Below are 17360 nucleotides of genomic sequence, written 5' to 3' on the forward strand. Positions count from 1 at the left end.
TTCTATCATAATTTATATTTGGGCATGGGGAGTGTCAAGTCAGCTCGAGTCAAAAGGCTCAAGTCCAAGTGAAGTAACGAGTCATTGCTGTTGAAGTCAAAGTCGAGTCGCAAGTCTTCTTTGATTTTGTCAAGTCGAGTCTAAAGTCATCATTTTTGTGACTCGAGTCTGACTCGAGTCCAAGTCATGTGACTCGAGTCCACACCTCTGTATCACTGTTTTGCTGATGATGTCCAAATTGAATTGCCTATGAAATCCATAACTAAAGAGTCTGTGCTGCCATTGTTAGACTGCTTAAAGGAGGTAAAAACCTGGATGGAGTTAAACTTCCTCACTCTGAATGAAAATAAAACAGAGATCATCACGTCAAAGTCGAGTCGCAAGTCTTCTTTGATTTTGTCAAGTCGAGTCTAAAGTCATAATTTTTGTGACTCGAGTCTGACTCAAGTTCAAGTCATGTGACTTGAGTCCAAGTCGTGTGACTCGAGTCCAAGTCGTGTGACTCGAGTCCACACCTCTGTATCACTGTTTTGATGATGTCCAAATTGAATTGCCTATGAAATCCATAACTAAAGAGTCTCTGCTGCCATTGTTAGACTGCTTAAAGGAGGTAAAAACCTGGATGGAGTTAAACTTCCTCACTCTGAATGAAAATAAAACAGAGATCATCACGTATGGATGTTTAGACATACTGGGTGACCTTTTTGGCACTTTGGGCCCTTAGCCTCCCAAAATTGATCCTCTATTAAAAATCTTGGTGTTATTATTGACACCTCATTTGCTTTCAATAAGCAAATCACTGCAGTCGTCATGACCAGCTTCTTCCAGTTAAGACTTCTAGCTAAAATAAAGGCCTGTCTTCCTCCCAAAGACCTTGAAAAAGTCATCCATGCTTTTATTACTACTCGGCTGGATTATTGTTATTCATTATACATGAGTCTAAATCAGAAATCTTAAAATCGCCTCAGGTTAGTCCAAAACACAGCTGGTCGCCTTTTAACTAAAACAAAAAGCGTGAACACATAACGCCTGTCTTGGCCTCCCTCCACGGGCTACCTATCCGTTATAGGATAGATTTTAGATTTTATTGCTTGTTTTTAAGGCCCTAAATGGTGTGGCGCCACCTTATCTGGCTGATCTCTTACGCCACCATTCTCCAGTTAGAACACTGAGGTCAACAAATCAGCTGCTCTTGGTTGTACCGAGATCAAAGCTAAATTAAAGCTGCAAGCAGCGTTGGGCGGGCCCTCGCACTTGTAGCGCGTCCACGCGTGAGCCGGCCGAGTTGCATATTCTGGAGCTCTGCCGGTGCGGCTGTGAATTTCCTACGCGGTTCCGACGCCGCAAGAAGGTGTTATATGTCACTTCCTGTGTCCGCTATGTGGAGCTACATAGCACTTGCCGCTATGATTATAAATCGGTATTGGTGTGTAGATGTCTTCGGGGTGGGAGAGTTATCAAGCACGTAAAGTTTGGTTCAGATGTGAGCATGTACACTGAAGTTACAACAACTTCCTGTGTCATGGCGAAGACATTGATCTTTGACGCCACGCCACGGACACGCCCATTGACGAAAACTCACAGATAGCACAACTTTTCATCTTCAATGCCTTTAGAAGGCACAGCACAAATTTGAAGTCGGTCGGACTAAATCCCTAGGAGGAGTTCGTTAAAGTATGAAGTGTGTAAATCATCCAAAATTTGACGTAAAATTAAAAAATGGCCGACTTCCTGTTGGTTTTAGGGCATCACTCCAAGAGGCTTTTTTGTGCGTCTGGACAAGATACACGTACCACAGAAAATTTGTGCACGTAGGTGAAACGTGCGGCGGGGGCTGCCTCGTTAAAAGTCACTTCCTGTTGCCAGCAGGTGGCGCTATGACTGTGGGTGAATGTCGGCATGTACATGTGTTCAGGGCGGGACTCTCATCCTACATGTACAGTTTGGTCCAGATGTGAGCATATACACTGAAGTTACAACATCTTCCTGTGTCATGGCGAAGACTTGATCTTTGACGCCACGCCACGGACACACCCATTGACGAAAACTCGCAAATAGCACAACTTTTCATCGTCAATGCCTTTAGAAGGCACAGCAGAAATTTGACGTCGATCCGACTAAATCCCTAGGAGGAGTTCGTTAAAGTACGAAGTGTGTAAATCATCCAAAAATGGCCGTAAAATTCAAAATGGCCGACTTCCTGTTGACTTTAGGCTATGGGTTCTTGAGGCTTTTTTGTGCGTCTTGATATGATACATGTCCCCAGAAAATTTCGTACATGTAGGTTGAACGTGAACGAGGGGCTAATCTTTTCCAATTTTCTAGGTGGCGCTAGCGAGTCATTTTGCCACGCCCATGTGCGCACGGTCGTGCTCGGGCCCTAAATATATAATCTTAGCAAATTCAATAGGGACCTCACACGGTCGTGCTCGGGCCCTAATAATAATCTGAGCAAATTCAATAGGGACCTCGCACGGTCGTGCTCGGGCCCTAAAAATAAGGGCGATAGAGCCTTTGCAGTGGGCGGCGCCAACCTATGGAACAGCCTCCCCATGCATATTAAAGTTGCACAGACCCTACAAATGTTTAAATCGCTGCTTAAGACGCACCTTTTTGCAGTAGCTTTTAACCTTCGTTAACCTGGTTTCTGATGTTTTAAAGTGTTGTTGTTTTGTTTCCCTGTGATTCACTTTGGCTTTAGTAATTTTTGTATGTTATTTATGTATTTGACTCTGTTCAGCACTTTGGTGCAACAACTGCTGTTGTTTTAAATGTGCTATAGAAATAAAATTGACATTGACATTGACTGGTCGTATGCACACAGACGTCAGTCAGTGCGTGAGTGTGCATGGCCAAGCAGTGAAGAGAGAAAAGGCAGAGCTGAGATGGAGAAAAGCCAGGAGGAAAGTGCCGTTTAATGCTATAAAATTACAGATATCTTCATGGTTAAGGGACATGGTGGTGTTTTGCCGTTAATCGGAAGGTCGGCGGTTCAGTCCCCGGCTCCCCCAGGCTGCTTGTCGAAGTGTCCTTGGGCAAGATACTGAACCCAGAATTGCCCCTGGCGGCTGTTCCGCCAGTGTATGAATGTGTGTGTGAATGTTAGTTTCTGTTTGAGCACTTAGGCTCAGTATATGAATGTGTGTGAATGGTGAATGCAGATGTAGTGTAAAAGCGCTTTGAGTGGTCGAAAAGACTAGAAAGGTGCTATACAAATACGGAGCATGTGAATATAAAGACCTGTATACTCATTTCAGGATGTATCTCCAGTTACTCAGAGCTACCAGAGCTTCATGATGAGAAACATAAATCATAAATTTACATAAATTTTAATCCTGTTGTCTTCATTGTGGATTTTGTATTTGACAAAAATAATTGTTCTTCTTTGCTCTTTGTTTCTAGTGCAGATCATTTTTCTACTCTGTATTACAGTATTTTCTGCTGTTATAAATACATATTTAAACAGTGTTTCTGATCTTTTTTGGGTTTAGTTTTTATCTTTTCAATTCATCTTCTACACCCAAGCAATTTTATTATTTACAATAAGAAGCTACTCTTTTTACGTGTTTATCTTAACAGACTACATGTTTTCATAAAAAAGGAGCTTTACACACAACCTTATCGGAGCTAATGATAATGGTAGTAAATTTTAGCACACCATAGTCAACTACATAATCATATATAATATATAATCATATAAAATGTAATTTCTCAACAACAAAAAACATTGACTAGTGAGCAAAAAAGTTAATGTCAAGCCCTGAGACATTAGTAAGGGAGGAGGTTCGGGTTAAAGGAATGGGATCCAAGATGGGCCACCTACAAATGTGCCAGTATGCTTCAAACAAAGTGGTTGTCTATGTGAGGCAGCCATATACTTCGCCACCCCAAATGTGTTTTGGGGGTCCAACAAGTTTGGTAACTTTTCCAAAATTGACAATCACAGCCACAAAAAGATTGGACAGGTGTGTGGAGGTGAAAAGGTACACAGGATTGGAATCTCTCAGGAGCACTATGAAGGCCTTACAGAAGACACTGTCTCAAAGTGTGCGTATGCCCCTATTTGTATGATTTATCAAGTCTTGTCCAAAACTTTATACAAGCTAGTTGGTTTGAAGCATACCAAACCCATTATGTTACAGCTGAGCACAATCTGGTGAAGTTGTAGAGCTGCTTGTTAACAGCAGGCCACCAGGTGTCATTATTGACATCACTCACAAAGAAAATGCAGGGCAGTGTTGACCAACTGCAACCTGTGCCATAAAGCACCAGAATAGAGTGCCTTTACCTCAGACACACAACCAACTACTCTGTATGCAGGTATACACATACACAAACAAGCCACCTACACACCAGCAAATATAAAAATATTCCTGAAGTGTCTGATCCCTCTGCGATCAACTTCAGTCATGCTAAAGCAGTGGAATGATATGGATAAACCCACCAGCACCAAGTGGAGGATCAGTATACAGTTCTAATTTTTAAGTTCTGTTTTTAAAGGCCCTGGATACACACACACACACACAAACATGCACACAGTTTTTTTCCAATTAATCTGGCTGATTAGACCTCTAGTCTGATGTCAACACCTGTGTGGGTGGAGCAGTAGTGTGCAGAAAGGCCATTTTCAGAGCAGGCTCCCATTCTACTTTTGGAGACTCTAGGAACCACAGGTATCCCTGTATTCTGGGAGCGCAGTGCTCTGGTGGGGTAGTAAGGTACTATGAGCTCTTTAAGATACGATGGTGCCTGGCCATTAAGAGCTTTGTAGGTAAGAAGAATGATTTTAAATTCTATTCTGGATTTTACTGGAAGCCAATGTAAAGAAGCTAAGACAGGAGAAATGTGATCTCTTTTCCTGGTTCCTGTCAGAACACGTGCTGCAGCATTCTGGATCAGCTGAAGAGTCTTAATGGACTTTTTCAAGCAGCCTGATAATAAGGAATTGCAGTAATCCAGCCTAGAAGAAACAATGCATGGATTAGTTTTTCTGCATCATTTTTAGACAGGATGTTCCTGATTTTGGCAATATTATGTAGGTGAAAAAAAGGCTGTCCTTGAAATTTGCTTAATGTGAGACTTAAACGACATGTCCTGATCAAAGATAACTCCAACATTCCTCACAGTGTTGCTGGAGGCCAGGGCGATGCCATCAAGGGAAACTATATCTTTAGATAATGCATCACGGAGGTGCTTAGGCCCCAGAACAATAACTTCAGTTTTATCTGAGTTTAACATTAGAAATTTACAGGTCATCCAGGTTTTAACATTCTGAAGGCACATTTGAAGTTTAGCTAACTGATTAGTTTCATCTGGCTTGATCGATAGATATAACTGAGTATCATCTGCATAACAATGAAAGTTTATGGAATATTTCCTGATAATATTGCCTAAAGCAAGCATATATAAAGTGAACAGGATTGGTCCGAGGACAGATCCTTGCGGAACTCACTAACTTTGGCGTGCATGGAGGACTCATCATTAACATGTACAAACTGAAATCGATCTGATAAATAGGACTTAAACCAGCTTAGAGTGGTTCCTTTAATGCCAATGAAATGTTCCAGTCTCTGTAATAGGATCTGATGGTCAATAGTATCAAATGCAGCACTAAGATCTTGTAAAACCAGTACAGAGACAAGTCCTTTGTCTAATGCAATTAGGAGGTAATTAGTCATTTTCACCAGTGCTGTCTCTGTGCTATGATGAACTCTAAATCCTGACTGAAAATCCTCAAATAAACTATTGCTCTGTAGAAAGTCACACAGCTGTTTAGCAACTGCTTTCTCCAGAACCTTAGAGAGAGAAATGGAAGGTTAGATATAGATAGACAACCGGTTGAGGCAGATGGCCGCCCACCCTGAGCCATGGTTCTGCTCGAGGTTTCTGCCTCTTAAAAGGACGTTTTTCCTTGCCTCTGTCGCCTAGTGCTTGCTCTTGGTGGGAACTGTTGTAAATAGCATCATAGAGTATGGTCTAGACCTGCTCTTTTATGAAAAGCGCTGTGAGATAACTGTTGTTGTGATTTGGCGCTATATAAATAAAATTGAATTGAATTGAATATATAGGTCTATAGTTGGCTAAAACATCTGGATCATGTTTGGGCTTTTTCAGAAGAGGTTTAACTACAGCTACTTTAAAGTACTGTTGATAAAGATGGATTGATCATATCTAGTATAGAAGTGCTGACTAGGGGTAAAACTTCTTTAAGCAGCCTAGTCGGGATAGGGTCTAAGAGGCAGGTTAATGGTTTAGATGAAGAAATTATTACATATATCTGGTTTTACAGCTGTTTCTAAGGTTCCTGAGTTCAGAGATAAGTCGTGCCAGTTGAGGGCAGGTCTTGGTGAATTTTGTTTCTAATAGTTAGAATTTTATCATTAAAGAAGCTCATGAAGTCGAAACTACTGAGAGCTATGGGAATACTTGGCTCAATAGAGCTGTGATTCTCTGTCAGCCTGGCTACAGTGCTGAAAAGAAACCTGGGGTTGTTCCTATTTTCCTCTATTAATGACGAGTAGTATGCTGCTCTGGCATTACGGAGGACCTTCCTATAAGTTTTAAGACTATCTTGCCAGATTAAACGAGAATTTTCCAGTTTGGTGGAATTTGCTTTAATTTGCGAGTTTCAGTATTACACCATGGAGCTAACCGTCTTTGTTTTAGTATTTCCTTTTTTAGAGGGGCTACAGAGTCGAGTGTCATTCGCAGCGAGCCTGACGGGAGGTTGATCAACTGGCTCTCTAGTGCGGCCAGAACAACCTGGAGATTAACACGCTCAAAACTGTGGAGATGATCGTGGACTTCAGGAGGAGCCCCCCCACTCTGCCCCCCATCACCATACTCAAGAGCCCTGTGTCTGCTATGGAATCCTACAGGTTTCTGGATTCCACTATATCCCAGGACCTAAAGTGGGAGCCCAACGCTCGCATCATCAAGAAGGCCCGCAGAGGATGTACTTCCTGCGCCAGCTCAGGAAGCTCAACCTGCCCAAGGAGCTGCTAGTCCACTTCTACACAGCCATCATTCAGTCTGTTCTCTGCTCGTCCATCTCCATCTGGTTTGGATCTGCCACCAAAAAGGACAGGAGCAGACTACAACGGCCCTTTACATTTCCAGAGTCAGGAAACAGGCAGGAAACATCACTACAGATCCATCTCACCCCGGACACAACACGTTCAAGCTTCTGCCCTCTGGTAGGTGCTACAGAGCACTGTACGCCAAAACCAACAGACTCAGGAACAGTTCTATCTCACACAGGCTCCGCCCTCTACTGGACTCTATGGGTACTACCTCCTCCAATCACACGCACGCAAAGCGTGTAAAGAATTAATAAAAGTTTCATCAACGTGTTTTTTAGGTTTTCTAATGGATGATAAAACTCTCATGGAGAGAACAGGTTGCTTTTGTCCACAAAACATTTTTCTTAACATTATATTATTGTTTAATTTAACCATATTAACCATATTGTAATATTGTATAGGCAATGGTCAGTTTTCTATAAATTATTGTGGAGTTATCTTGTGGAATGAAAATGTGCATTTAATGGATTGTGTCATTGTCTGTGTACAAAAAAAGACTTAGAAATGCCCTGCTGTCAAAATAATGTTTGAGTTGAAAGAAAAATGGTGGCGGCTACTTCATATATATATACTTGCAATTTTTATTATAACTAATATTTAAATTCTTATTGTGATTTTGGATTTTATCTTTAATGTATGTATGTCTTCTGGATATGTATGGTTTCTGGGTATATAAGCCATAAGCTTCTACCACACCCTCGCATGTATTTTTTCTTTTTAAGATCTCTGTGTGTGAAATAAAAAAAAAAAAGAAGAGTAAACACAACAACATTGTGATTTCAAACTCAGGAGGATTTTCAGTAAATACTACATTCCTGTGTTTTTTAGACCCTAGAACAGGCTAAGGCGATACTGGTCCACCCTAAAGACCGCACACCCAAACACAAGAAAAGAAATCTAGTGTAGGCCATCACAAATGCATGGCTCAAGACAGGCTTCTCAGGTCAAGACTCAGCAGTTTACTTACATCTGAAGGATAGAGGACACTAGTTTGAGGACCACAAGGTGCGGATAGTTTGAAAGAGGTGTCACGGAAGCCATTTACACCCGGGTTGAGAATGTTTGTTTTAGGAAACATCTGATGGGCTTGCCCTCCCTGCATTACCTAAATGTATGTGTAACGTAGGTAGGTTACGTTACACATACAGGCTACATATCAGCTGTGCACTGCCACACGTAAGAGAGGACAACAAACACCGGCAGCTGCTGTGCCATTCATCATAAACATTTGCATTAAAACTTCATTAAACAAGACCCAAACAAAGAAGCACGGAACGCAAAATAGGTAGTAAGCCTGAGGTTAGTAAACATGTTTAGGTCAGCATTGGTCATCTAACGTTAGCTTGCTTGTTGTTTTAGCTACGATCTACGGGAGGTTGGTCCGAATGTCGTTCGTTATTAAACTATGAATGAGCGTTTGTTTACTTGCCAAACTTGTGGTAGTAGATTAATGTAATCATTTACGCCCCGCTGGCTGCCATCATGTTAATTATTAACATTGGCTGCAAACAGGTTACAGGTTTACTGTTGATCATGTAACGTTACAGTTTTATAACATTACACTGGTTTGAGAGTCTGGGGGATGTGTTGACTTACAGTAGTTTAGCTGTGATTAGTTGTAGACGCGTTGCACATTACATTGTTGTGCTCTGTAATTGATAAACAGGTTACAATTACAGAATTCCTTATAGATATGCAGTGTTCAAAGCAGCCTGGTGTGAACGCAGCAGGTGATATAAAATTCATTATAACCACAAGAGACTTGAAACTTGACTTGGACTCTAGCTCAAAGACTTGAGACTTGACTTGGACTCTAGCTCAAAGACATCTCTGTCAGGTGATGATGCCAATGACATTCGTTCAGACTTGACCTCAGTGGCTCTAATGACCATAACAACTGTTGTTACAACATCCAGGAGCACCAACGAACCAGTGGTATTGATCATCGTGGACAACGACCCCACAGAGGTAGAGGTTATATAATTATAGAGAACAGAGGTTATATAATAGCTGAGTTTCCCTACCGGTCAGTCAGAAGGCTCCCTCCAGGCTCATGACTCTTTAGACAGTCAATCAGAACTGAAGAAGCCTCTTGGATGAGGTATGAAACGTCTTCGAGTACCTTCAACCAAGTCCAGTTAGTCTTGATTTTAACCTTCCTTGGATTTTTATGGACAATTGTAAGTGATTAACTTTTACATTTTATAATTATACTTCACGTTGTACAAATTGAGCAAGTCAGGGATCCATTACTGGGCATTTATCTTTTAGAAAAGCAGATGCTATGGCCACTAGGGGTTATTTCGTAAAAGGAAAAAAAGTACATTTTGCATTGGGTATTCAGGACAAAAGGGGGAAATTACAATTCTTGAAGACAGTTTTAATTGGCATACCAATTAAATGAAAGCGCACACAAATAACTGGTATTTGTTTTACCATGTGACCGTCGGAGGTACCTGTACAAATGTGATAATACAGCACAAAGATAGGGTGTATTTAGCCTAGTTTAGCACAAGACTGGAAGCAGATGAATCTGCTAGCATAGCTAAATTGACATAAAGAAACACACATTTCAACAACTTGGAAGCTTTTTACTGACAGACTATATGGATAATCTGACACTGTCAATAGTACTGCTGCTGTGTATTTCCTCTTCAGGTTGCTGGACTCACCGCTGGTTGCAGCTGGCCATTGATGCTCACTGTGCGGAAAGGTGAGTTGGTGGAAAGACGCTTGTCCCACTCACTTGGCTGAGGCTCCGGTACCGACTCCATAAAACTCCTCTTCAGCTCACTGATGCTAGTGTGGTGACGCATGATCTCAGTCTGGGTCTTATCCATGTCCTTCAACAAGAATGTAACAGTCAGAATAGATTGATGGAAGTAAAAATGTAATTGAGTAAGAAGAAGGGAAAAGGAAGTGAAAAGAAAATAGTCCCATATGGAAAATAAATGTTTATATTAGGAAAAGAAAGGAGACAAATAGTCAAACATAATGAATCATCCAGATTGGAAAAGTAAGTTGTAAGAACAATCTGCCACTCTTAGTCAATATGTTGACAAATTATTCTTAAATGCAGTATGTCTTTGTGTTGTTTCACAGGCATATACTTGGATTGAGCCTGCCTATTTTCAATGACATGCTGAGGTGATGGAAGAATATATTTGTTTATTTTTCAGACAAACCAGACACCAGACTGCACTGGACTGCACTGTTTCTTGTGATCCAAATTTCAGCCCAGCAGCAGTCACTGATATTTTGAGTTTAAAGCCATTTCTAAATCTCCCTCCTGTGGGTCATGATATCAGAAGAAAAGAAGCAGAAGCGCAGAGGATGCCTGAGTGTTTTTTAATACGGCACCGGTTTAACAATGAACACAGGAAGTGTCGTGTTTCTCTGAAAATCCTGCATATGGTGAGCAGGTCTGACAGAACCAAAGCAAGGAAGGTGAATGGTGTACACATCCAACAACAGTTGGCTACAGGTGCAGGACAAAGATATGGAATGCCATTTAAATCATAATAAATAATTAAATAAATAAATATGGCTATGAAATAAATAAGGGAATAAATAAATGTAAATATAAATATATACATGAGTCAGTTGTTCAATAAATAAATTGTCTTTTATTTTTCAAAGGATGTTTTTCACTGTTTTTTATCTCCATCTATTATATTTAAATGAAGAATGTGGTTTTCTCATAGATCAGCTGTTGTAGTAATGGGTTTTGGGTTATGGTTGGAGTTGTAATTTTTCCCTGGTTGATTCTTGATCATGGCATTTTTTTCATCATTTTTTCATGTGTTTATGTCGTTGGTGTTGGTGTGTAATTTATTCTGTGTTCTCGTTCCCTGGCCTGGATCAGGTTTTGTTCAGTTATGTAGTCTTTCCATGTTTTCTGTTTTACTTGTGTTTCTGTGTGCTTTATTTCCTTTGGTCATATGAAGTGTCCTTGTCCTTGTCTTTGTTTCCTGTTGCTTGATTATTTAATGTGTTTCATCTCTGCACTCCCTGCTAGTTTACGCTTGTATTTAATGTGCTCATGTAACAGAGTCAAATATGTAATATTATAATTACACAATATTCTATGTAAATAGTGATCACCTGACGAGTTAGATCTCCTGTGTCAATAAGAGGAACGTTTGTGATTTAGTTTCTGTACCCCTACATTCACTTTCAGGGGACAACCCTCTATAAACAGGGTCTCCCACCCTTGCCTCTTCCCTTTTGTTATACTTCATGGAAGAGGTAAGCTGCTTAGTAACCAGCTTAGAAAGTTGTGTGTTTTAGCCTACTAGCTTAAACTTGTGTAATATGCTAATATATTCCCTTGTCATTTAACTTGTGTAGGGGCTGAAGTTGTAACATAACAATTGACCGAGGGATTGTGTATTTACATCTGTTGTCAGGTATGTTTTCTGTAGTTGTATTTTAGAAACCACCGGATGAGCTCTGTTTAGTCCTTGTTGTTTCCTCGTCGCTTGTGAGTGTTCTGCCCGAGCTCTGTTTCCTTGTCTTATTGGATTGTTCCCTTTTGGATTAACCTATTTTTTGGATTTACCCCTTTTGTTTGGACTCTTGCCTTGTGCTTTATGTAAACCTGTTTTGTCTATTTTAATAAACCTTTTTGAACTCCATCCTCCTCACCAGTGTCTGCATTTGGGTTCCTGCCTCTGCACTCAGTAATTATGACAACAGCAAGACCTATTATGGCTCTTTTTAGTGAGCCAGATCATTTGGCTTGTTGTATAACAAAAACAACACACTATTAATGAAACAGTATTACTATTATAGTATAACTCTGTACAGACACATTTTTAATTAAATTTGTATGAAATAATTTGAGCCAAAATATGTTTAAAAATGTTACTGGTTTGTCTTTCACTTAAAAGAGCCGACTCCTCCTACAACACATCACTACTGTGGACCTAACATAGCCTCTGAGAACGATGGAAGCCAATTTGCGGTTTAACGACACCACAGGGAATGCAGTACACATACACGGGTAGTTTTCTTGCCGGCTTTGGCTCCTGTTCTCCATCAACTGTTTGTAATTTATGGAGTTTCTAAAGTAACTTCTAAATACTAGCTATTTGTAGCTGCCGTCAGTGTCAGTCAGTATAGACATAAATGAAAATAAAAGACATAACATGTGGATTGTTTAATTTTTCATTTTAGTATAGAAGGCCATCATCTGTGCATTATAGTGGGGGTTAAATATTCTGGCAGACAGCATGTATAGCCTGGTAAGTACATTAAATGCTTTGTTTTATGTAAAGCGCTATTTAAATGCAATGTATTATCATTATGATTATTATTTACCATTTAAGCTGGGGGTATTCAGATCAAATCCCTCAATATCTAAAGGACGGCTATTTCCAAGTATTAAGACCTCGCAAATTAAATGAGAAATTCCCTTACAAAAGAATACAGCGTGTCTGGATCTAGCTTCCAAACAGTAACATAACCAAGGAGGACCAAGTGATCGATTCTGTGGTAAATTATAACACCAGACTATACGAGGAAAAATATATGATTGCCTTGGACAGTCTCTCTTTTGTGCAATGAATAATATGAAGTTCGAAAACATGTACAGAAGAACTAAAGCATTTATTTTGATAGATGTGTTAGCCTACTTTGCAAATATTATTCATGTACTTAGGTGAAATTGAAGGTTCACCTTCATGCATGCTCAAGCAGCCAGGGGCACACTTCCTATAAGAGGGTAATTACCCTGGCACGACACATCAGAATGGTTGGTGTCAAACACGACAAGAAAACCTGCTCAGTAGTACTGCATTCCCTGTTGTCAAACTAGCCTCCGTTGGTCTTGGAAGCTGTGTCCGTCCAGTCTTGTCTGAATCTGAGAGATTACCAAACCACCTTAATTTGGTATACAACAGATGAAAGTAAAGAGCTGGGAAATAAATGTGGCATTATGAAATAAAAGTCTCCTGAAATAAATAAAAGTAGTAAAATACAACCCTTTTTATCAATTGAACTATATTGACATTTTTATATTTCAGTATCTATTTCTTTGTCATATTCATTTATTTATATTGATTTAATTGACATTCCATACAGAGGCAGCACAAAAGCAAAAGAAAAAGTTGTCTGTACACTGAATAATGCAAGTTCCCAAAAATGTAAATATATTACGAATGGGGGTGAAAGAACTTAAGAACAGTGTACTTTTTCCACCTGCTGTTTTCAGGAAGATTGAACTTCAGTACTTATAGCCTACTGGCTACAGCCTTTTTTAAGACAATCATGTGTTATGTACATAGTAATTGTTTTTGGATGATGGGTGTGATTTTGTATCGTATTATCTCCTTATTGTAGATAGAGCTGTCATTTTTGTCTTGACCTGACAGAGAACTTGAAGGTAGAATGCTTTTGGGACATTTACAGTATTCAGTGTGCGGACTTTTTTTCCTTGTGGAATCACAGCTTAATTATTATATGCTTTGTTTGTAGTCTTTAACTGGAAGCAGGGTTATGGTAGAGCTGGTTTACAGTATCTCTGTACTGGACACACATAGGTGAAATTTATCTGCTCTTCCTGGTTTGATGTTACCAAACTATTTCCAAAAATGTGACTATTGTTTTAATCATATACAGCCATGTAAAATAGCTTCAAATTACTTAGATATAGATATAGATGGAAGGCTGAATCAGAGAAACAAACACATACAGTGCAGATACATATAGAGGAGGCTGACTTGTCACATACGTAGCATGCTGAGGTTTTACCCAGAACCTAGGTGGCTGTAAAAAACATAACTATGAGCTTGAAGAGGTCAAGAAACAGAGAACAGCAGAGAATGCTAATAATTCTCAGAGGGTTTGTGAGGTAGTCTTTTGAGTCAATGGCTATATAAAATATATTGATTAATGCAGCTTTAAAAGGGAAATTCACCAATGTGAGGGTTTCCACGCTGTAGTAATGTAACATGTCATCTCTCTCTGAAATTATATAAACTGAATAGAGAATGTCATACAGCACAATGACACAGTAATTATGGAAACAAAAGTTCTGAGTCACAGACAGACAATAAATACAGCATGAGCATTGCTGGGGAGTTTGGTCCATGTATAAAATTCAAATGAAAAGAGACTGACATCACTAAAGCTACATTCTGACTGCAGGCCAAAGTGACCCAAATCCGATTTTTTTTGCTCATATGTGACTCAGATCTGATATTTTTATAACAGTGTGAACAGTCCAAGTCACATGGAATCTGATCTTTTCCAGTTCGGATTTGGACAACATATGAAAGTGGCCCAATACAGATCGTATCTTTTTAAGTGCGACCTGAGCCTGGCGACTTTCACGTCACTCTAGAGCAACTGTTGCCCCACCAGACGGAGCAGCGATGAACAAAAAAGTTCCACATAAGCCATTATTATACACAACAGAGTTGTGGAGCATATGCGTTGGAAGCCAGAAACAGTAGTGAATGTCATGCAAAGGACAGAAAGTTGGGAGAGATGTGACCCCATGAGTAAACAGGGAGAGGACAATGAAACACGGGAGTCTCCTGTGAAATTCGGGAGGGTTAGAAAATAGGAGCTAACCGGAGGTAACCTCTATGACTTGTTTACTTCCATAAGACAGCGTGCTCCAGTGACGTCATTTTATTCTTCAGCACATGCAGGTCACTTTCAGGCCGTGGACAGTTCACACTAGAATCTGATATGGTCCACATTTAAACAATAATGTGAACTGTCAAACAAAAAAATCGGATCTGGAAAAAAATCGGAATTGAGCATTAAGGCCTGCAGTCTGAACGCAGCCAAAGACATACATGACTGGTACAACATGTTCTAACTCCCAACTCATCACATAGAGATGCTTTGTTAAGACCCTGTGGTGTCATTTCTTAATTATTATGTAAGCACTTTGCAACAACAATATAAATGCTACATCAATTTAGCATGGTTAATGTGTAAAACACTTGCAGTTTGGTTAGGTTTAGAAAAATATCATGGTTTTGGTTAAACTTACATACTACTACATACTACTTACATATAACTTATGCACGTTGCTTACTCAGTTAAAAATAAGTCAACAATGATTTTTACATGGTAAATGAACTCCTCGGTCCTCAGTGAAAGTCGTGGGTTTGTCCTCTCCGACCTCATCCCTACACCAACTTTGCTGCTCTTTATACTCTGTCTCCTGACTTACATCATTGAAAAATTACACTAATGGGATTCACAGTGTGTTAAAAAGTGACACCAAGGTGTTTTAACAACACAACCATACAGATGACGTGAGAGTGAAAACAGGTTAGAATAGTAACAAATAAAAAAAATGTTTTTGTAAATTCTCTGTAGGGTCCACTCTGAAAATAGACCCTTTCAGTGCAGAGATTTATTGTGACAGTCACAATGTGTCCTGAAAAGGTTTATGGACATCATGGCAGAACAGTAGGCCAGGTACTGAAACTTTTCTGAGGCTGGTACACAGGACCAGGAGTCTTTAGGAGTCTTTAACTCTGTATGTGCACATCCTACAAAACACACACCCCTTTATTCATAATTCTAATTATTTCAGTTAGGGTAAGATAGTAGTATAATAGTAATTATACTAGTAATACTAATAGTAGTTTTTGCTAAGGTCAGGTTAAGGTTTTGCTCATTCATTTACATTCATGTGAAAAATCCAGTTCAGTTTTTCTTAAATGTTTTTAGTGACTAATTTCTGAAACATGTGACATTATTTTTTTAAATGGTATGGGGAGGCAGGTGTCCCCTAGACTCACAGGGAGAACAAGAAAAGCTATGCCACTCGTTTTGATTGTTTTAGTATTTGCTATTAATTTATCAGTAAGGTGAAGTTTAAAGTTGTTTGATTTTGTCCAAATAATGATAGTGAGAACTACACTACTGTAAAGTTGATCGTAAAGCTGGAGTGTGGGACTTTTATGTATAAATGAACGTCTGTTACATTCAAGCCCTTGCCATGCCTAACAAGGTCACACAATGCTGATTAAGTCTATCACTGCCAGGTAAATCTCTTTTTATTTTGCAGTTTTATTAGAGTTTTTAAATCTGGTGTCTGTGGTGACATTCCCACACTGGCATGTTACATGAACCAGCAATGACTGTTTTGCCAGAGCTGAAAGGGGGAGCAACGATCTGCCATTATTCAAAAATAAGGTCCTGTTAGGAGAACATTTATTATTGAAAATTGTTTCTTTTTTATTATTTTTTTATTTATTAATTTATGTTTATTATGATTGCATAGTGTGTGTGTTAATATGCTTTGGCAACATTGTATTGTATGCCGTCATGCCCATAAAGCCACTTGAAATTGAATGGAAATAACACAACTCTCTATCTACATGGCTCTGGAGCAACTGTAATGATTGAATCAGGTAAAGCAACTAGGAATATGACAAAGCTTATGGCAGAAAAACCTAAGAAATGTTTCTGATGGTCCAGTCCTCGACAGCGAGGACAAACGCAGATTATCATTAGTGTAGCTTTTCTTCATTGGAGAGCTCTGAGAGAAGGACTGATGGCAGACACAATGTTGTGTTACTGCTCTTGGAGAGGTTGGTATCTATTACATTTACTCGCTACATCTCGCTCTCTCACACGTCATTAAACCAAACTGATTTCAACATGATCTACATAAGCCATTAATTTTGTCGCTGTCAAATTTAAATTTAATCAGGAGAGACTTCATTGAGAGTCAACAATATTTATTGTATAAAGATGAGAAATATGATGAGTCTTTGGCGATTAGACGCCATCACGACTAAATGTAAAATGCGTATTTGTATAGTGCCTTTCTAGTCTTTTCAACCACTCAAAGCGCTTTTACACTACATCCACTAACATTTATACACTGAGCCTAAGTGCTCAAACAGAAACTAACATTCACACACATTCATTCACTGGCGGAACAGCCACCAACCAACGACCTTCCGATTAATGGGCAACCCGTTCTATCTCCTGAGCCACAGGCGCCCCATGATTCTGTCATATTTTAAGGGGATAGTGAAGCCGTGCGTAGTGTAGAATACCTGCCTCAGCCTGTATTGTAGAATGTCTTCAGTGATTCTGGTGGAGCTTCATTAAGCAAAAATAACTCTGATAACTATCCCTGATAAGACATAAAAATTGTTGTGTGCAATCTAAAAGAGGGCATTAAACAGGCAAGGAAAGTCTGATAAAACATGCTATCTAGTTGCCTTATGGGAAGTGTAGGATCCAATGTAATCATGATAGAAAGGCTGATGTAGCAGCAGATTAGGCCGTGTCTTT

At 39.5% G+C, this 17360-nt stretch overlaps 1 protein-coding gene across 9 annotated transcripts in view; it reads right to left on the reverse strand.

Annotated features, from left to right (window-relative positions):
* epb41a (erythrocyte membrane protein band 4.1a) overlaps positions 1 to 17360 on the reverse strand; it is a 150661-nt gene that overhangs the window by 17735 nt on the left and 115566 nt on the right. For all 9 annotated transcript variants that reach the window (XM_038725061.1, XM_038725066.1, XM_038725065.1 and 6 more), the window contains one exon: positions 9755 to 9925. In XM_038725061.1, coding sequence (XP_038580989.1) covers positions 9755 to 9925 — 171 coding nt within the window. The remainder of the gene's footprint in view (positions 1 to 9754; positions 9926 to 17360) is intronic.

The sequence above is a fragment of the Micropterus salmoides genome, unplaced genomic scaffold, assembly GCF_014851395.1.
Source record: "Micropterus salmoides isolate LMB-PRFRI ecotype aquatic unplaced genomic scaffold, ASM1485139v1 Ms_hic_scaffold_17, whole genome shotgun sequence".
Classification (NCBI taxonomy): domain Eukaryota; kingdom Metazoa; phylum Chordata; class Actinopteri; order Centrarchiformes; family Centrarchidae; genus Micropterus; species Micropterus salmoides.